This window comes from Condylostylus longicornis, unplaced genomic scaffold (genome assembly GCF_029603195.1).
Source record: "Condylostylus longicornis isolate FDR11 unplaced genomic scaffold, ASM2960319v2 ptg000055l, whole genome shotgun sequence".
Taxonomy (NCBI): Eukaryota; Metazoa; Arthropoda; class Insecta; order Diptera; family Dolichopodidae; genus Condylostylus; species Condylostylus longicornis.
Genome location: NW_026578024.1, coordinates 13,638,213 through 13,660,915, shown reverse-complemented (window position 1 = coordinate 13,660,915; position 22,703 = coordinate 13,638,213). Strand labels below are relative to the sequence as shown.

At 24.6% G+C, this 22,703-nt stretch overlaps 3 protein-coding genes across 3 annotated transcripts in view; 2 read left to right on the top strand and 1 right to left on the bottom strand.

Annotated features, from left to right (window-relative positions):
* Positions 1 to 14,371, top strand: LOC129612089 (glutathione S-transferase 1-1-like). Its single transcript, XM_055525582.1, has 3 exons — positions 1 to 150; positions 11,948 to 12,117; positions 13,701 to 14,371. Exons 2-3 carry the CDS (start codon positions 11,983 to 11,985, stop codon positions 14,193 to 14,195), a joined length of 630 nt encoding a protein of 209 aa, XP_055381557.1. The 5' UTR covers positions 1 to 150; positions 11,948 to 11,982; the 3' UTR covers positions 14,196 to 14,371.
* Positions 14,372 to 15,883: 1,512 nt separating this feature from the next.
* Positions 15,884 to 16,489, top strand: LOC129612086 (glutathione S-transferase 1-1-like). Its single transcript, XM_055525575.1, has one exon. The coding sequence runs from the start codon at positions 15,884 to 15,886 to the stop codon at positions 16,307 to 16,309; it is 426 nt and encodes a 141-aa protein (XP_055381550.1). The 3' UTR covers positions 16,310 to 16,489.
* A 1,587-nt stretch (positions 16,490 to 18,076) lies between these two features.
* The window catches only part of LOC129611800 (cadherin-89D), a 54,955-nt gene continuing 50,328 nt past the window's right edge, over positions 18,077 to 22,703 (bottom strand). The window contains exons 13-17 of the mRNA XM_055525147.1: positions 20,031 to 20,249; positions 19,734 to 19,856; positions 19,128 to 19,340; positions 18,561 to 18,931; positions 18,077 to 18,499 (exon numbers count right to left, since the gene is read on the bottom strand). Coding sequence (XP_055381122.1) covers positions 18,483 to 18,499; positions 18,561 to 18,931; positions 19,128 to 19,340; positions 19,734 to 19,856; positions 20,031 to 20,249 — 943 coding nt within the window. The 3' untranslated portion in view covers positions 18,077 to 18,482. The remainder of the gene's footprint in view (positions 18,500 to 18,560; positions 18,932 to 19,127; positions 19,341 to 19,733; positions 19,857 to 20,030; positions 20,250 to 22,703) is intronic.

Genomic DNA, 22,703 nt, shown 5'->3' with positions numbered 1-22,703 from the left:
ATACCGGCCGGCTAATACATAAAACGACAATTTCATATAAAATGTTCAGTTATTCCGTTTGAAGTTTCAGTTCACTTTGTTGAATCGTTTCGTATTGTTCGAATAAATTCTAAGTGTTTAGTGTAAACTTTTCAATTAATTTTTTTTTCGGTAAGTTTTTCTTCTTATTTTCTTTTTTATTTATTTTAATTAAATTAATTTAAATTTATGACTTTTTACCCTTGAGTGATGTTTTTTCTTATTATTAAATGTGTTTTAAAATGTTAAATAATATTTTGATTAAAATTATAAAATTGTGCTTAAAAAAGTAATTTTTTATAGAATTTAAGAGAAATCCAAGACCAATATTGGATTTGTGTAAGCAAATTGGAATTGTTCCAACAAAAAATAGTGTTTTTTTTTTATTATTATAAAATTCATATTTAGATTGTTTTGAACATTTTTTAAAATTGCTATAAGTATGTATGTATGTATGTGTATATTAATAGTGTTTTATGAACGCAACTTATGAAGTAGACCTATTACGACTTACGAGTTTTATTCTTCTCAAATATTGATTATTTTTAGATGAAATTTGTGTTACATATATACATAAGTGATTATATTATATACATATGTGTATATGTAGGTATCATAAATGAAAAATCATATTTTTGTTTTAAATAGTTGCTTGTGGGAAAAGAAAATAACATCCCCCAAAAAATTTGTTATGGTCAATTTTGCAAATAATTGCTTAAAGTTAAAAAAATCCACTATAATGTTAAAATAACATGACATATCAAAAAATGGAACATATGACATTAGTTTATATGAGTGGATCGAGCTCAATGGATAAATGCACAAACGTACCAATTACACTTTTTAAGCAATAAATCTATTCAAAATGAACAGTGCTAGATACGTACGTATCTACTTATATCTAATCATTTGTGTATGTCTCCATACTGACAAGTGACAAGGGGACTAATAAGCTGTATCAAGTGTACCCATAAATATTTCAAATTGATTTGATGCTTAATTCATCAAAATTTATTAAATCATTCAATTCCGAAATATGTTCTAGAAAGTTGATTCATATTAAGTTCTAGTAGAGATATCAAAAATCAAAAAAGCTTGTTTTGTCATGAGTGAATAAACATATTCTGTTAAGATAGCTATTATTGTCATAACTTTTAATTGGATATTAAATTTAACATTAATTTTTAATTATAGATCTAATTTCGAAATAAATATATTCTTAACGATCTTTTATGGAGTTAGTAATTAAACAAAATTTTGGCCAACATTCAAAAAAAAATTTACTTAAGTTGTTTTCTAAATAAATAAAACTATCTAATAAGTAAGAGAATATTGTAGCCCTATGACTCAAAGTGAAAACAGTAACCACATAGAAAAAGCATTCTTTTCAAAATAAAACCTGAACAAATAAAAAATTTCCCAAAAAAATATATAAGGAATTTATTTGTATGTATACCAAATTTTTATCTAAAATATTCAATTGATTTAAATATTTTATACGCCACGTCAATAACAGGTTTCCATAATGACTTTTAAAGGATTTATTTATTAGATTTTGTCGAGACGTAAAAACAGAAAAAAATTATTTAAAAACAAAAAAATAAAAAACGACGCCTACCGGCAAGTGATGTAGAAAAAAAAAACTTTTTTTTTAGTACCACTACTTATTTTTCACTCGTTTAATTTTTGGTCAAGTCACTACTACCTTTTAAGTAGACTTCCAGTATTTTATCTACACGAGCAAAACAAAAAAATAAAACAATTTCCAATTTTTCATGATCTCTAAAGCAGATTACTGTAATAAAAAATGCATTCCTAAATTATTTTTCATTTTACTTATAAATTCATTGAATAATTTTAAAACGCCCACCAATTCAACCATTAAATTTATTATATTCTGTATAACAATATCTATAGCCGCAATTACCGCCGCATATACACACATACATAAATAAAGTAGCTTAGCTTTACTATGCATTGATCTATTCAAAATTATGTATTTAATGTATAACAAATTTACAGTTAAATTAAAGGTACATAGTATAAAGTAGAAGTATACTTTTATGCATAAAGCATATAGCATTCATACTTATATCTATTGTGAATAAATCCCTGATTTTGAATTGAAAGAAAAATTGCTTATAGTGTTGCAGTTTTTGAAAATATTTGCTCCATTTTGCTGCATAATATTAAAGAAGTTTTAAATAAGACTTCACCATAGTCAGTTTATTAGTCATGTGAGAGAAATTTTTAACTTCGTTTTAGAAGGCAGAAGGCTTTTATGTTTTTTTTTATAACAGCAAGAATCTAGATTTTGAAAATTCAATGTAATCTAATGGAAATGACAAAATAAGTTTTGCTTTACATTTTGTTATTCCTCATTAATTAAAATTTGCTCTCTTGAGCAGGCGGTTGACATATACTTATTTATTAGAAACTGATTATATACTGAAATTCAATAGTGCAACTTTACTTATTTTGGGTTCATTACTTGAAGTAAAGATCAAGCATCTGATAAAATTGAAATTGCTTTTGCATTAATGACATAAGAGCATTATTATTCGAATAATGTGCTAAAATGCTCCAACCACAATTCATACTTTACGAATATTAAAACTAGTCATACATGACTGCTCAATATCATGTTAATGTTGAAAAAATTACTCCGATTATGCTATAATATAAACTCTTTTTGAACATCAACGACAATACTGTTTTACCTTTGAAATGCAATTGTGTTACAGAATTTATGGCTTAAGCTGTACATATACCAACGTTTGATATATGTATGTGTGTGTCGTATTGAAGAAAAAAAATTGAGATCAGTGTAAAGATTTTGAGAATTTTATGTTTTGTATTCAGTTTGGACGATGTAGAAAATTTTCCAAAGCATTTTAAGATTTTTTGCTTTGAGCTCAATTTTAGTTTCAAAATTTGTTTTTTTACTTTTATAACATTTTTTATATCATTAAAATAATTTCAACAATACTCGTTATTTTTATAATAAAAAATTGTAACCGGCTTTTAAAAATCATGGATCTGAAATTTAAAATTGTATGTGTACATAAACGCCACTAGCGGTAAATTTAAACATAAACTTTTGTCTCTATATTATTGTTAATTTTTGCTCTACAATATTTTAAAGAATGTGAAAGCATGAAAATAAAAATTACGGAAAATAATGATGATAAATCAATGTTGGAGAAAAGAAAAGAAAAACATGCAGAAGACAATGACCCCAAGTTATCAGAAGACAAATCGATTTTTTTCTTTAATCCGTACTTTAACTTAACGAACAACATTTTTTATTCAATTATTCCATTTACGGAAGTTTTTTTTGGTAGAATAATCAATTTTTTTAAAATATGGAAAAGTAAAGAAATACTCTAGTTACTTATTTAGAGTACAATTTAATGGAAAAGTGCAGAAAAGAAATTCACATTTTCGCATTAACCAGTGTTTACACCTACACACAAGATTTTTTTAACAGGCGGTTGAAGATTAGTTGTGAATATTGCAATAATTTTTCGTTGTAGGACCATGCAGATTTAGGAGAAAAATGTTAATATTTTTTGGTATGTAATCAACGGGTAAATCGGTATTTAGACTAAATTTCAATTGTATTTTGTTAAAGTAAGTTGTTTGGGTGAAAAATTATTTCCGCAACCTACGGAATTTTATTATTTTAATAAATTTTCTAACAAGATATGTAAAATTAATATTGTATTTGCACCAATATTTGTGTAGGTTCAATATTAAATGCTTTCGATATTCTTATCTTTTATAATTATACTTGAATATTTGTTTTTTTAAATTGCCCATTGTACCCCCTTCTCTTTGTAAACAGTTTTATTTACGTGAGCTGTTTCTGTCCGCACAATAAAATTTCTGTACTGATCACATTAAAATATTTTACTAAAAAGACTGCTTTTTTGCAAAAATTACTTAACAAAACGCTGGTTTTGGTTTAGTAAATGCATCCCATTTTGTTTTCATCCGAATTCAAATAAGTAAATGCAAAATACCTTTTAAAATTAAATTCAAAATTATAAATTTATGCCGCATTTAAAAGGGTGCATAGTTCTCGAAATTTTATTAAAAATTATGCAATCAATAAAATTTGTTTTTTTTTTTATTGAAAATTTTAAATCACTCCAAAAAATATGCTTTTAAACATTTTTATTGGATGTTGAATTATCAGTGGATTTTTTTAATTTATCTCAAATAAACATGAGCTGATAATAAAATAATTGTACTTGTTTACTTATTTTTAATAACTGATATTAAAACAACACTTATGTGTTAAGTAAATAAGTAATATTTGTATGTATATAACAGAATTTAAATTATATAGAATATGTATGTATGCCATTTTATCAATTTAAAGTAAATAAGAGTAGGTATTGATAAAAATTAATTTGTATTTAATTTAATTTTTAATATTTTTAGATAATAAGTTTTCAAAATTATATTCTAGAATCTGAATTACTTTAGAGAATAATCCTTGATTTTTAAAATGCAGTAAATACGCTGTTAATACACAATTCAGCAATTTAAACTTATAAGCTGAATTGTGTTTTAATATCGTATTTACTGCATTTTGGAAGTCAATGGAGAGTAGAATTCGTTTGGAAAAATAATGGAGTTAAACAAATAAAGAAATTTAGGAAGAACTTTAGCAGTTATAATATTAATGATCACCGATTATTTGTAAAAACTAAATAATGGCGAAAAAAATATGACGTAATGTTATTGACATACTAGAATTTAATATGTACATTGTGTACATACATATTAAGTTAAAATAAAATTAATAGCAATTATAAAATCATTAAAATTCCAAACTAATATCATTTGAAATTTTAACCAAATCTTTGTAAGTAGCTATGTATATTATTTTAACTTGTTTTTGGAGTTAATTCCAAACCATGATATAAAATATTGTGAAAATAATTTTGAAATGTATAATTTTTGTTTTACTATATACTTATACCCGTATGAGACACTTTTTAGCACTTTTCCAAAAATTTTTTGAAAAAAAGTGCTTATTAGTTTCACTCTGTCCGTCCGTCCGTCCGTCCGTCCGTCCGTCCGTCCGTCCGTCCGTCCGTCCGTCCGTCCGTCCGTCTGTCCGTGTGTCTGTTTACAAAACTTCTACATTCTTAAAGATAGAGAGCTGAAATTTAATACGTATATAGATCTTTACTAGAAACTTATTTTCGTAGAACAAAATTTTTACCTATCTCCCCCCCTCTAGAAGTTATACCCCCCCAAAGCACTAAAAATTACCTATTTTAACTATTTGTTGCAATGAAACCATAAGCATTTTTGAAATTTTGCAAACGCAGAAAGGCAGCGGCGTGCTTCCCCTACCGTGGTATACTATAGTTAAACTTTAGAAAAACAAAATGGCCGCTCAAATTTACCGTTATCTAAAGTCCTTTTTTTCCAAATTTTTGATGTCGTTTTTCTTCTAGACCCCAGCCTCTAGGAGCTTGAAATTTTAGGGGCTTTTAGACATTAACAAGTAGTTCATTTCGTTAGAAGAAAATTTTTTTCCATCTCCACCCCCTCTCAAGTTATGGCCTCTTGAAATTTATAAAATTTGCATTTTTGACACCTTATATTTCTGAAACCGCAAGTTTTTTCGAATTTCTATAAACGCAAAAAGTTAACGGTAAATTCCATGACATTAAAAAATATAATTATTTTTCTTAACTCACACAATTAACCCTTAAAATCGAGCATTATGTTAACCCCACTTTATATTATTTTTGCTTTTTTTCAAAGACTGCATAAATCGTTCATCCTAAATATATGCAATTCTAGAAATAGTTTTGTATATGAATGTAAATAATTTTAATAGTGTGATAGGTATACATAGACTGTTTTTAAAAGCAGTATTTTCACTTGTTGAAGGGAAAAGTGCTACAATACAAACCATTGGTTTGACCAAACTTTTTATTTTTGGTTATGTATACATGATATAGCCATGGCTATATAATGTGTACAAGATTACAGACCAGTAGTCTTAAATGTTGTTTTCTCGAATGCAATTTACAAATTCTAAAATAAAATAAATATTTGTAGTATGTCGAAATTTCAATATACAACTTGCTCCAAAAATTATATTGAACCATCAATCGCTGATTTGCAATAGGAGTTGCCTTAAAAAATTATATGTTTTAGTATAATGACTTTGGCAATATGACTCCTTTGTATAAAATGTTGTAAGAATAGAATGACTTCAGAATAAAACCAAAGGAAGTCGATCGAAGCATGAAATTCCTCAAGAGAACATGAAAATCTCTTAGAAAGCACTTTGTAATTTAAGTGGGTCAAGCTTATTTAAATTACTGCTACAAGAATGTATTTTAAGAGAATATTATCATATTTTCCAAAATATTACATGAAATTTTTTACACTGGCACTATGATTTCATTGAACGTCGTATAAAAACGTTAAATCAAATGTATTTCGAAATCTTTAGGACAAAAGCTCTTTCTAAATTCTTAAATCATTTTTATATATAAAAATGTCTATATATACTAATACTATTTACTAATACAACTAAGTTTTTAATAGTTTTTTGAATAAATTTTATTCTGCTATCACATAGCACGATTAAAAAAACCGGTGTTTCGTAATTCTTTCAAAAATATCTTAAAATAAATGTCAATAAATTTTAATCCTTATAAATAACTTTTTAGATTTTAGTTTAGAAAATTTTGTTTTTTCTATACACTATATTGTTAATAAATCTAAAGCCTGCTATTTAAAGTTGAATCTGGTTTTTTTTTTTCAAATTTAACAATAGTAAACTTTTAAGCGTTATATAAAATATTATAGCTTTGTATTGTAATATAATTGTAGTAGATGTACATAGATAAAAGAAATAAATTACTGAAATCATTAACATTAGCTCTTTAAATACAAATTGTTCTTAATAGAAAAACAATAGAATTGCAAATGAAAGCAGTTTTGCTGTTTTAGATATTCTAATATTCTAATATTTGACATGAAGAGATGATTATAACACATCCAAAACTTCTTGATAATTTGCTAATTCAAAGTTGGAAACTTAGATTCAAAATAATATTTTGAAAACACCAAATTTATAACTTAACACTAACGAGGTATGAATCTATATTTCGAGGAATAATTTATTATTTTAAGAACCTGTAAATAAATTGTTTGAAAAATTTTTTAAAATTACAAGAATAGCGGCAACCTCGGGAGTAATAATTTATTAACTTTTTGTTATGAACCAAAAGGGATTAGCGTTTATTAATATAGAGTCTTCAATATTCTTTATATAAGAGAGAACGGTTACCTTCTACTCAAATCCAAAGTATTCTTTAGACACTGTCTTTATTTCCTTCCTATATATTTACTTTTAAGAAGCCACTGCCCGATATGGTTATTTTTGATTTTTGTGTGTACAATTATAATTACATAATATTGTAAATAAAAAATAAAAAACCTGTAATAAAAAGCTATAAATTAGAACGTTCTAAAAGTTTGTCTTATGATTCATAACATTTCAATTTTATGATACAAAAATAGATTTTTTTTTTTTTTTTGTTAAGTCATTGTGTTAATTTTATTTTAACCGCGTTTTAAATTTGCAAACATGTATATATATATATATATATATATATATATATATATATATATATATATATATATATTATGTAGATAGTATATAATATAAATATTTTTAGTTAACGCGAATTTAAAAGAAAACGAGCTTTTCTTTACAAATATTTCTTAACTTTTATAATTTGTATCTGAATTTTTTATTTCAGTTGTTCATTCTATGTTACATAACAAGTGGATTTTATTATTTAATTGACTGTTTTGTACATTTTTTTTAAATTTCTGTGTATACGTACGTGTATTTAAGTAGGCATCTACATCTGTACCTATATTATATGCTCGTACAAGTTTTTTTGAAGAGTCCATTTATTTATTTATCTACTATTAACCCTAGAGTATAGGCATATGAGTTGCAAATCTAACAATAAAAAATTTTATGTATTAAAGTAAATGTTAAATTTTTAGTGTATTTTCGAATATTCGTGGCAGTTTGCGCTTTAAGATTCTAGTGTTACCACACATTAATTGTACCAAAATTTAAAAACAGAAATGGCTTAAGATTTAGATGTTCCTATTAAGCAAACATAGCACTTAAAACTGTTTCAGACTAAAATAAAGTTTGTTGAGGAATAAAAATTAATTTATAAAATTTAAATGGTGGGGATTTTATAATATTATTTCCTATATAACAGTATAAACCCATCTATCGTAGTAAATGAGTATTCATTGATTTGTCGTTTTTAAATTAAGCGGGCTTTTTATTACGCTTTATTTGACAATATTCTTACAAAAATTTTATGTATTTTATAGTAGTACAGTATAAAAATTAACAACAAAATTGTAGTTTTAAAAAAATCTTTCCAGTAAAATCGAATTTGATTAAACTGTTGGAAATGGAGAGAAAATAAGCTGTGCATTAATAACAAATGTGCCAATTTCATACGAAATACATCAGCTCTCTTCAGATAATTCTAGCTTAAATGTGCTGACACACTCCTTTATACAGGCTAATGTATTTGGTAGTGTTACATGTTATGATTATGAACGCAGCATTACATCGTCACAAATCTGTTATATAACAATATAATATGCGTGCAAATACATGAACCCTTAAAAGAAGGGCAAATAATATACCTGAATATAACTTTGACTTGAGATTTTAAATTTTAGGATTTAGAGACATAACAGACAGTGAAGTTTAGTATTTAAAATTTAAATGTATTACTAGAATGCTATTACTAAAATAGTGACATTTACGCAAATTGTTTTGACGCCCATTTCAATTGTACCATTTTAGAATATTTGATACCTACATACATACATACATATATTATTTTAAATTTTTTTGTAAATTAATTTTGAAGAAAATTTTAAATTCATAATTACTTACATAATAACCTACACATTTTTTATGTTATATAATACGTACACCTAATAAAAGTTAAGTAATTCTTTTCATTGCCAAAACACATGCCTAATAACCGGTTCAAATTGTAACGATGTGACCATAATATTGTGTATATGTACGTAAAAACAGATCATATACTGTTTTATACCACTTGACACAAAATGAATATACTTTTTTTGATTTTTTGGGGGGACTGTACTTTAATATTTGTGTGTGTTTGTGTATGAATTTTCATTTTTTGCTACAGAAAATTTAAAACATATTATTTTTATGCCAAATGAGAAGAATATGCCAAAATGAGAAGAAGAACAAAATGCATAATTCAAGCGTGTATTGTAATTAACTGAACTGTTTTCCGTTTCGCTGACACAAGAGAAGCAAAAAGGAAAAAGCAGCATTCAAAACATGCAACATGTTTTTTTTTGTAAATTTTTTTTATTTTTTGTGCTTTTCACATTTTTATTCTTTTAGCAATCAAATTTTATTTTTCTTCTTGTCAATCGTATGTTTCGAATTTTAAAATTTAAAATTTTTTTTAGTTGCCTTTTTGGAAGCTATATCTAAATATAAACCAAACCAGTTAATTTGAGCATTTTTTTTTGTTTTTTTTCCAGAATTTTTCATGTTTTTTTTCTTAACCCCTTTTTAAAGTTTGAATTGATTAATACCGAATTTTCGGATTGACATAATTCTAACTAATTCAAAAATTCTTCAAAAATTGTAATTTTTACACGTTTACATGTATCAGATGCAAGATACAACACAGTGTGTTCACACTCTTATGCACACTTTTTAGGACTCAATGAGAGCTTCAATGTAATTTTTATGAATTTACATTTGCTTTAAAAAACAAAACGGTTATGTCTAAAAAACTTAGAATCCAAACCAATACTCTTCATTTTACATTGAGTTTTCTTATTTGATGGTGACTTTATTTTGTGTGCATTTTAAGTATATACATATACAAGTTGTTTCACATTAGGTGACAAATAATTTAGGGATGATTTTTTGTTCAATTTCTAGCAAAAACTTTTATGTAGGAGGAGGGGTGGTGTGCAGATATAGTCGTTCTCGAGCTAGAGCCTGCTGAAAAAAAAGGTACCGGACTTTTCTTGCATATAAATAAATGCTTATAACTTCGGGATCACACAACGGAGTAGAGTTAATATTAGGAACTTGTTTTGCAAGCGATTGATTGTTTTAATTTGATTTGATCCATAGTTTTGGAGATACAGCTCGTCAAAGTCAAAATTTTTGTTTTCTTTTTTGAAATGTTTTTTTACAAAACTCGAAATTTCTCGAAAATTTTTGTTATTTTTCCTTCGATGCGCTACGATGAAATCTAAAAGTTAAGTCGTATAACCTTTTCTTCTCTCATAGTTTTGCCAGTAAAACATGTAAAATGTTTTCAAAAACCATGCGAAAAATGCCATATGTATTTTCATATTCCATCTTATGTGAAAAACCCTGTGTACAATAAATAATATCCAAATATTTGTTATAATAAAACTAAAATTTTATTAACTAATTAAAGGTATGCCCGATTAACTTGTATTTCAATTCAATATCAATAATATTATTTGCATACCTTATGTTATAATGTTATTACAAATTACTGTAATTCCACATATTACATTTACTACCTATTAACATAATATTTTGAAATATTTGGCATTACAGATGCATTTATATTAAATTTATTATCTTTTGCTTCAAGCCTTACCGTTTATATTATTACTTCAAATATTAAATTTGGAAAAAAATGATTAGAAAACAATTGTAATATACATGCAAGTTTATGAACTTCTAATAATTGTTAATCTATTTTCCAATTTTTTGTATTCTGTCCGAATTAGAACTTTATTGGAACAGAACAGCATCAAAATTTAAAATATTTAGGATTCAGTACAGACTTTATATACAAAAGGTACACATATGTACATTTTCTTCCATTCAGTAAGATCTCACATGCATTAATTTAAACGGTTAGAAAATATTGCTGTCCCGGCGGGTGGGGGTGCGATTTTTTGTGGTAAAACATATAACTAACTATGGGTTGCCAGGGAATGGCATGTTAGTAGCATTCGTGCTTTCCTCCTTTCTTCGATGAAAAATGTTGCATCTGCACTTTGTGTTTGTTTCTTTTCAAGGATTTGCAAGGATGTAATATCAATAACCCCGAAAACTCTTATTTCAACATTCCAACTCCTAGAAATCCAACATTCTTCATAAAAATTTCCATATATTTTTTTCTCAGAAATGTTTTAAATTGTGATACCTTTCAAATGACAACACTAATGAAAGTTTTTTCAAAAAGACTTCGTAAAGGCAAAAATTCAAAATTTTGGAAATTTTTTTATTTTTTCCTCCTTTTTCTTTTGTACACAAAAATAACTCTACGTTTCCGCTAAATTTTTCTCTCATTTTTGTTTTTCTCCTTTATTTTTTTTTTTTTGCTTGTACCTATAACTTCATGTTTTCTTTTACTCTTTTCTGTCCACTGTCCATTACTTTATTACAATAACGAAAATTAAAAAATTTTAAATATAAAAAAAAACACAGGGTACTTTACAATGGTCAGTTTATAACTAAAATTCAGTTCGGTGTGTTGTGTTGATTTTAAAAATTTTATTTACCTCACAAATCACAAACAAGAAATGAAATAAGGGAAAAAATACAAAAAAACAGTGAAGCAGTTTTTAAGCACTATCCATTTTAAAAATAATAATAAATAAAAAATTATCCTTTACAATTTTATTATGCATTAATAAAAGTGGTTCACTTTTATTTTTCATACGCACAATTTCAAATTTTAATTATTTTTGTACTATGGGCTGTTCAATATCTTCCTGTAACACAATATTAAAATTATCAGTGTTAATTGAATTAATTAAATATTTTTATTTTTTTTTTCAATTTTAGCTAATCAAGTTGAAAATTCCAATAATAATTTAAAAATGGATTTCTATTTTCTTTGGGGATCAGCACCATGCCGTTCAGTATTGATGACAGCTAAAGCAGTTGGTGTTGAATTAAATTTAAAAGAATTGGATTTAATGAAAGGTGAACACTTAAAACCTGAATTTGTTAAGGTAAATTTTTATATTTTTTTTTGTTTTTTTTTTTAATTATCATGTTTATTTAAGCACACATTTTGTTAGTCATTATAGAAGATTGCTAATTTTTTCAACCAAACTTTTGTGTAAACTGAGATTTTAAAGTTAATAGTTAAAATTGCAAATCTTTTCCGTAATTTCATAAATATGTGGTTCTAATTGCTTTTTAGCATTAATATTCTTGTTTTTCAGTTGAACAATCTCGATTTCTCTAGAGTTATATTGCCAAATATCCCTTAGAAAATTTATTATTTTCACGCATTATAATTAAGCTAATTAATAATGTAATAATTAAGTTGAAAACAATTTATCTAATGATATTTTGGATTGTCTCCTCATATTATAATCAAATTTTAATTGTTTAACAAAATAATTTCATTATTAAGTAGAACGGAAAATAAAATTTCATTTTAGCTAATTTTTTTTTTAGAATTAATTTCTATTTGATAGAACAAAGCAATAAATAAAAAATTTTAATAATTATATGATTTCCAATATGAATAGAGTAGCATGCAACTCTAATATTTGAGTTTCACCAGGCTCGTTTCTTTATTGCATAACTATAGTATTGTAACTTTCAATGACAATAGTTCAAAAGAACTAAAAAATAATATTATTGTCATCAGTGATTACTAAATTCATGGAATTTCAATTTATTATTAAACATATTTAGTTATGTGAACGTTCTAACTTTTAAAATTCAGTATATTGAATGGAAATTCTAAAGCTCTTATAAGATTCTGGTGTAACATTTTCATACAAATATTATGTACATATCTATGTACCTATATGTATACTGCATTTAAGAATAATTCAATGAACATTGAATTATTCTTGGTCATGCGAGAGCGTGTTGAAATGTTGAAATCAATTTTATGTTGTGTACTTTTATTTAAACACTAGCCGATCTATAGTCGCTTAAAAATTGTTACAATAAACGTTTTCAAGGCCAGTTTTTTTAAATAATTCATTTATGTTAAAAGTTTCACCTTATTCTTTTAGTTATTAATTTCCATTACAATTATCATGTACTATTTTCAGTTTAAAGCGGAAGGGGGAGGAATACAATATTTAGCTTATGTAACAAAGAGAAAACGTGTAATAACGAGTTAGAATATAATTACTTAACTATAATTGAAGTATAGCTGGTGTCGCGTTATAATTTGTTACTATAACAATGATATATTGTAATAGATAGAATAATTTTTTATTTAAAAATTTATTTTTAGTAGTAGTAGTTAAATAGTAGGAAAAATAATTACTAAAATTATTATAATGTTGTTTAGTATGCAATAAAAAGTAATTAATTTTTACGGTGTTATTAAATATCACGTTTCTAGTGACTTATTACAAACGTATCATTATATGAATTTAATAATGTTTTACAATTTTTAATTAATTTATCATAAATTACTTTATTATTCATAACTTTGATTAAGACTAACATGAATATCATTTAGCCCCGTATCGTTCTTAAATAAATTCGATTTATGAACCTTAAATTTACGTACTTTTAATAATAAATTAATTAATATTTAATTTTATATTATATTTTTTAGATCAATCCACAACATTGTGTACCAACTTTAGTTGATAATGGTTTTGCATTATGGGAATCACGTGCTATTATGATCTATTTAGCTGAAAAATATGGTAAAACTGATTCATTATATCCAAAATGTCCAAAAAAACGTGCATTAATCAATCAAAGATTATTCTTTGATATGGGAACATTATATCAACGTTTTGCTGATTATTATTATCCACAAGTTTTTGCTAAACAACCAGCAAATGAAGATAATTATAAAAAAATGGAAGATGGTATGAAATTTTTGGATATATTCTTAGAAGGTCAAACATATGCTGCTGGTGATAGCTTAACATTAGCTGATTTGGCATTATTAGCAAGTGTTTCATCATATGAAGTTGCAAATTATGATTTAACAAAACATAAGAATGTCATGAAATGGTATGAACATTGTAAATCTGTTGCACCCGGTTATGATTTAAATCAAAAAGGTGTTGAACATTTCAAGAGATTCTTTAGTAATTAAGAACTGAAAAAGAAAAAAAAAACTAAATTTACATATTTTGTATTGTATACATTTTTTTTTTAATTTATTTAAAAAAGAAAAAAAAAATGTTTTTTTTTTTTTTTTTTAATTTTAAACCTTGTAACTTGGTGCATTTTTTCATAATATTTGAAATAAAATCATAAAAACAAACATAACATTTGAAGTTGTAATTTTATTATTTAAATTGCTCTACTTATTTTTATATAATTCGATGTTAGTAAATATTGCATGTAATATTTTTTTAATTTTAATATAAAAGTTGAATATTAATTCTTTAATATAAGTAATATAAGTACGTAGGAATATTTAAAAATTCATTTAGAAGCAGAGGTAAAATAGCCTGTTTCTCATAAATTGAAATGCAAATAGAATTAGAATAAAATCCTTCAATTCGACGCATGACATTGTTCAAATTGCTTTCTTAGAACTTGAATTTCACTGAAATTCATGATGGAACAAATTTTACTATTGAAATGATAATAATAATAGCTACTATACAATAATAGTGGAAAATTTTGTAATATATATTTGTGTTTTGCCACATTTTTTGGATCTTAAACAAATTTCACTTAAATATTTGGGCTCTTTCAATTGTGGTACCTTTCAATTTTTCAGTTTTATTAATGAAGAAAGTAAATTTTGAAGCTGCAAATGATCAAGAATTGAAAAAAAGATAAATCCTAATATGTTACGTATTATATCCATACATTATACGTTTCCTATTTCATTTCTAAGTTTTATAATAGAATTAGGAATAATATAATTTAGTCTCAATTTAATGCAATTCTTTTCAAAAAGAAAAAAATTTTATTTAATATCAATTAGAGTAAAATAAATTTAATTTACATTTTAAATGAAATTTTTTTCTTCCGAAGTAACAATTCAAACATGTTGTACTTTGAATTCTCATTTGAAATTATTCAATTGATTGATGATTCAATTGCTTCATTCATAATTCTTAATTCTTAAATAAACTGATTTCCCTCTTAAATGACCTCTACAAAATTAGACAGATTACTTCAGATTACTTTCAAGACAGATTTCTCTGATTTTCTATTTGGATATTTCAGTTTTTGATTAGATTAGCTATTCATTTTTTCAATGAGGTTTATGAATTTTTTCTCAAATTATTGACTGAACCAGCTGCAAAAACTGAGTGAATAAATTTTGTGTAAATTTGGAAAAATACCAAGATACATAATACGGAATATCTTCTCACTCAAGAATTACATTACACAAATATAATATGACAGTTTCTCACTTGGCGACTAAAATAATGAGATATGCGATTAGGCTTTAATAATTAAAATTAAAAATTTTCTAATTACATAATATTTTTTTTTATTTTTATTTTATATTTGCGTACAATAACTAAAAATATATTATTATTATAAAACAATAAATTATGTACAAAAAAATTTTTTTATACAAAAATTAAAATCATTATTTACAAAAATATTTTTAACAAACTTTTTTTTATTGAACACAAATTTTGTGTTGAATACTTTTTAAAAATTTACATAAAATTTATTTTCTAAAAAAAAAATTCATTTATCACCTAATAAACTTATAAATTTATTATTGATTTTAAAATTACAAAAGTTTAAAAAAAATAATTTATTACATTTTCAGAGTAATTGTAACAATTTTTTTTTTAATTTATTATTATGATCTATTTAGCTGAAAAATATGGTAAAACTGATTCATTATATCCAAAATGTCCAAAAAAACGTGCATTAATCAATCAAAGATTATTCTTTGATATGGGAACATTATATCAACGTTTTGCTGATTATTATTATCCACAAGTTTTTGCTAAACAACCAGCAAATGAAGATAATTATAAAAAAATGGAAGATGGTATGAAATTTTTGGATATATTCTTAGAAGGTCAAACATATGCTGCTGGTGATAGCTTAACATTAGCTGATTTGGCATTATTAGCAAGTGTTTCATCATATGAAGTTGCAAATTATGATTTAACAAAACATAAGAATGTCATGAAATGGTATGAACATTGTAAATCTGTTGCACCCGGATATGATTTAAATCAAAAAGGTGTTGAACATTTCAAGAGATTCTTTAGTAATTAAGAACTGAAAAAGAAAAGAAAAAAAAACTAAATTTACATATTTTGTATTGTATACATTTTTTTTTTAATTTATTTAAAAAAGAAAAAAAAATGTTTTTTTTTTTTTTTTTTTAATTTTAAACCTTGTAACTTGGTGCATTTTTTCATAATATTTGAAATAAAATCATAAAAACAAACATAACATTTGAAGTTGTAATTTTATTATTTAAATTGCTCTACATAAGTAGATATATAATATTTTATATAATTCGATGTTAGTAAATATTGCATGTAATATTTTTTTAATTTTAATATAAAAGTTGAATATTAATTCTTTAATATAAGTAATATAAGTACGTAGGAATATTTAAAAATTTATTTAGAAGCAGAGGTAAAATAGCTCTGTTTCTCATAAATTGAAATGCAAATAGAATTAGAATAAAATTCTTCAATTAGACGCATGACATTGTTCAAATTGCTTTCTTAGAACTTGAATTTCACTGAATTTCATGATGGAACAAATTTTACTATTGAAATGATAATAATAATAGCTACTATACAATAATAGTGGAAAATTTTGTAATATATATTTGTGTTTTGCCACATTTTTTGGATCTTAAACAAATTTCACTTAAATATTTGGGCTCTTTCAATTCTGGTACCTTTCAATTTTTCAGTTTTATTTATGAAGAAAGTAAATTTTGAAGCTGCAAATGATCAAGAATTGAAAAAAAGATAAATCCTAATATGTTACGTATTATATCCATACATTATACGTTTCCTATTTCATTTCTAAGTTTTATAATAGAATTAGGAATAATATAATTTAGTCTCAATTTAATGCAATTCTTTTCAAAAAGAAAAAAATCTTATTTAATATCAATTAGAGTAAAATAAATTTAATTTACATTTTAAATGAAATTTTTTTCTTCCGAAGTAACAATTCAAACATGTTGTACTTTGAATTCTCATTTGAAATTATTCAATTGATTGATGATTCAATTGCTTCATTCATAATTCTTAATTCTTAAATAAACTGATTTCCCTCTTAAATGACCTCTACAAAATTAGACAGATTACTTCAGATTACTTTCAAGACAGATTTCTCTGATTTTCTATTTGGATATTTCAGTTTTTGATTAGATTAGCTATTCATTTTTTCAATGAGGTTTATGAATTTTTTCTCAAATTATTGACTGAACCAGCTGCAAAAACTGAGTGAATAAATTTTGTGTAAATTTGGAAAAATACCAAGATACATAATACGGAATATCTTCTCACTCAAGAATTACATTACACAAATATAATATGACAGTTTCTCACTTGGCGACTAAAATAATGAGATATGCGATTAGGCTTTAATAATTAAAATTAAAAATTTTCTAATTACATAATATTTTTTTTTATTTTTATTTTATATTTGCGTACAATAACTAAAAATATATTATTATTATAAAACAATAAATTATGTACAAAAAAATTTTTTTATACAAAAATTAAAATCATTATTTACAAAAATATTTTTAACAAACTTTTTTTTATTGAACACAAATTTTGTGTTGAATACTTTTTAAAAATTTACATAAAATTTATTTTCTAAAAAAAAAATTCATTTATCACCTAATAAACTTATAAATTTATTATTGATTTTAAAATTACAAAAGTTTAAAAAAAATAATTTATTACATTTTCAGAGTAATTGTAACAATTTTTTTTTTAATTTATTAAGCATTACGTATACTAATTATTAGAGAATCTACATAATTAAAATCTTAAATGAATGAATATTCGTTTATGAATTTTTTGTTTTTAAAACCGGCAGGATTCACAAGAAATCACAAATCACGAAATCAAAACATGAAATCACAATATTCTAAAAGGTATAATGAGTTAAATGTACAAGTATATTTTACTGACCAATGGGGTCTCTATAACAATATTGCAGCATGAATTCAGGAATTTAATTCTTAAATTAAAATTTCTTTTAAAACTTCAAACGCTACTCTTAAAAAATATTCATTCATTTTCTTAACAGTTTAAAATTTACACATTTTTTTAAAAGTTATTCCTGATTATAAAAACATTAACTATTTCCGACTTCTTTTTTAAAAATTTAGGCACAAATACATACAATGACGCTTTTTTTTTTAAAGCAAAGTACATTTAAAATAATTAATTGGAATTTGAAAAAAAAATTACGATTTGAAATTTCCTAAAAAAAAAAAAACAAAAAAATTAACTTTAAAATAAACTCTAACATCTTGAATTATTACGGTTATTTAAACGTATTGGATCCCTAAATGATTGTTCCAGATTATGTAAACGTTTTTCTAAATCTGTCATAGAATTACGAAAACTATGAACTCTTGAACGTATTCTCGGTGATTCTTGTGTTAAATCATCTTGTACACCAGAAAATGAATGACGTATACCACCTGGACCACGTTTTGATGCTCTACCATTTGGTTGATTACGATAACTTCTTCGGAAACGTGGTAATTGTTGATAACTACCATGATGATGTAAATGATTAGTATTGATTGAATTTGATGGCATCATTGTAAAATTTTGATGTGAACATGTTGTATTTGTTGTTATTTCACCATTTTTTAATGAATCTTCATAGCTATCACTAAAACGAATTCTAAATTGACTCAATATTATCAGTATTGAAAAAAAATTGTATAAATTTCATAAAATTGTAATGAAATTTCTTAGCGTTATATTGTGAAATCGGTGGCATTGTTTCAATTTTTTTTTAAATATTTTAATTGTTATGGGTAGGTAAACTATAGCTTACATTCCATGAGTTTTCTATAAAAAAATAAAATTATACAAACCTACTATCACCCGCACAACAGTTATGCATTTCCATACGATCTGGACATGAACATTTTGTATGAGCTTTAACCATACTTTGTCTACTTCTTATCACTCGTAATAAATGTTCGGATGGTGTATCACTACGTTCTCGGCTAGTTGTAATAAAACCAATACCTGAATCACGACTGCTTGAATGATGAGATTGCATTGAAGCATCTATTTTGGGTGATCTAAAATATGGTGAAGAAAAAATCAACAAAAATTGTTTACCATACCAAAAAAAAAAACTTTGTTTTTACGATGTCATTGAATAAAATTATGTAGGTACGTAAAATAAATTATGCACTCTACTACCTTATTTAGACACTTTTTATTCAATGACAACATAAGGTTTGTATATTTGCTAAGTTATTGGATGCTAGTGGAACGGAATCAATATGGAAAATTTTTATTATGTATGATTAAGTATGAGAGTTTTGTGTATAACAAAATCGTGAATTAATTTTTTTTATTATTATTGTGAATTTTTTTTTGGTGGTATTTAAAAACTACTGTACAAATGTGAATGAATGAATACATTCATAACTAGGGTTTTTAATTTATAAAATTAATGTTTTTCTTACAAATTTGTATTATGATTGTGAATTTGAGTATATCGTGAAGGTGAAGATTCATGTTCAACGATAGTATTGCCAACAATAATGGCTTTAGCTAATGCTCCATCAAAATAACTTTGTTGTCTTTGACTGTAAATCAAATTTTAAATTTAAAATTTGAATTATATTAATAATATGAGTATTAATTAAAAAATTACATTTTGTACGTCTTTTAAATACAATTATATTTTGTTATATAAGTATATTATATATAATTTTATGTTTGTTGTTTATGATAATAATAATGTGTGTTTGGAAACTTACTCATAACTAGTTAAAATTCCTTTTGCTGTTGTTTTGTATCCTCCAAATAATTGTGAACGATTTGATTGCCGTATGATTTCATCTCTGATAGCTCTTTTCGAATTTGTGCTTCCACCAGCTGTTGTTGACACTGTTGTCTTGCTATTAGCAGATGTTCCCAAAGTGCTGGAGGGAAGCCTCCCTACAGCATACGCTATTCCCGTACCTGGTGGTCGTTTTCTGAAACAATGAATTTAATGAATTTTTTAAAATTATAAATCTAATAAAATATAAAAAAAAAAATTTAATATAATTGAAATGAGTCTTATTTGCTAGTATTTTTTCTATATCTATTTAAACCTTATAGGAAAAATGTGTTAATGAATGCGATAATAAGTTGTTATTGTACATTTTGGCATTAAAAACACGTTTGATGTTTGTATAGAACGTCAAAAAAATTAGGAACGTCAAATGATATTACTTTTTTTTAGCTTCAATACTGCACACTAGAAATTGAAAATTCGTGTACAACGTGCTTGCTGTTCAGAAATTTCGGTAGGATGAATTTCAATAAATAAACAAATTTCTTTTTATTTTTTACAATCGAGTGTCGCACACCGCGTTCATTCCATAGCACTAAGTTTAATTGAATTCTTAAATGAAAAATATTTCCTTTTTTGAAATTTTCGCAGAATAACGAAAAAACGAATTAGTGATCTTGAAGCGATTAATGAAGATTAGCGAATAAACTGTCCGATCTAGAGAATGAATGAGCTTAACATAAGAGTAAATCACAGCGAATATTTTTATTGCGATTTTTTGTAATTCACACCATTACGAATCGTATGCTATTTTATTAATTAATTTAATCTTATTAACTAATTATTATACTAATTTAATTAAACTAATTTTAAAAATTAAGAAAAACTGCTTTCCAATATTAAAATATTTTTCTAAAATTTTTGTTTTCACACAAATATTCTTTTTAAATTAAAAAGTAAATTTTCAATAAAACAAAGTTTTGATTGCAACTCAAGTGTTGTCGTTTTATCTACATAGTATGTATGTATATACGTATATTTTAAAGTATGTAATGCAGGTAATGTTAGAGAATTAGTTCAACTGAATATCATTAAAATATCATATAGATACACGATATTGTTTGTTATTTAAAACTCGAACTGATCGCGCGCGACTTTATCCCAATAAAAATTTTACAAAAGTGAAAACCAGTTATGTTTTTATTCCCATTTCCCGTTTTATTTATTCTTAGTTTTTTTTTTTGCTCTACAGTTTACCTACTTTATTACTATGACTTGGAAATTTAAAAATATAAATTGAAGCGACTCAATTTATACAATGAACGATACCATTAAGAACTCATGACTTATTTTTGCGTTTTTTTTTTGTTGTGTGTGTTCTATATTCGCACAGCCATGCACTCTAGGAATGTTTTTTTTTTTTTTTGCTTAATTAAAATTCTTTTTTATTATTTTACTTCTTTTTGTAATCTTTCAATAAATTTTACCTGTTTTATGTTATTACTTATGGTATGTAACAATGTATGTAATGCGGTTTCAAATAAAAATTACACGCCGTCATTTACTATGTAAAGAAAGCCTAAGTTTTTTTGTTTTTCTCTCTCTCTCTTTTTCATTTTGATTTTCTTATTTATTTTATTTTTTGTTTTTCGCGTGACATGCAATTGACTTATGAAATTACAGAGCTTTTAACTTTATGAAAATGTTCTAACGAAAATAATGTTATACTCGTACAAGTCATACAAACATACTATACATGTATGTATACATACAATATAATATACACTCACTTATGTGATATACACTGAGTAATAAATTCGCGATGATTTATGTAATATATGTAAGTATGTTTGTATTATATTTAATAATAATATTAAATATATATGTACGTGTGTTTATTCAAAATTTACAGTTATTTTAAAATGTGGTGCATTCATATGAATTTCTATTAAACAGGTTATAATAAATAAATAAAATAATAATACCTATAAGAATATTCTAAGGAAAAATAAAAATAATAGATGGGATTAGAATCTGTAAATTGAAGCTAGAGACGGAGGAAATTATATGGTTATATACATAGATTCAGAGTATAATAATATGGATTCTTTAGCACTCTATTAACGTATGTATATATGGGTATAAAGAGTGATTGTATAGCATGTCAAGCATGTATACATGTATGTATATAATGATAATACTTTTTTCTTTTTCGAATAAATTGAAGTCTGAGTGAGATGCGATTTCATTGAAGCGAATAATTAATTTGAGGTAATGGTTTATATATATATATATATACATATATTTTTCATTTTGTTACAGTAATTATTGTTAATTGTTAATTAATTATATAAATTTCTCATTTGCTCGTTCTGTTCAAAATAATTTAACAATTAATATAATAAATAATTATCGGTCTTTTACAATTACTTAAAATAAAATTATTTTAAAAATTAGTTTATAAAGGGCTATTCAACATTTCCCATAAGTAAATTTGGTAATTTTTTGGAAAAATCATGGAAAAATTAAATTGTAATCACTTTATGACCTCATGGTTATTTAGGGTTTTTTTTCAAAGCTCTGAAATTAAATTATTTGTAAGGAATCTCATTTATTTTAATAAGGGTTGATAATTTTATGTTATATTTATAAC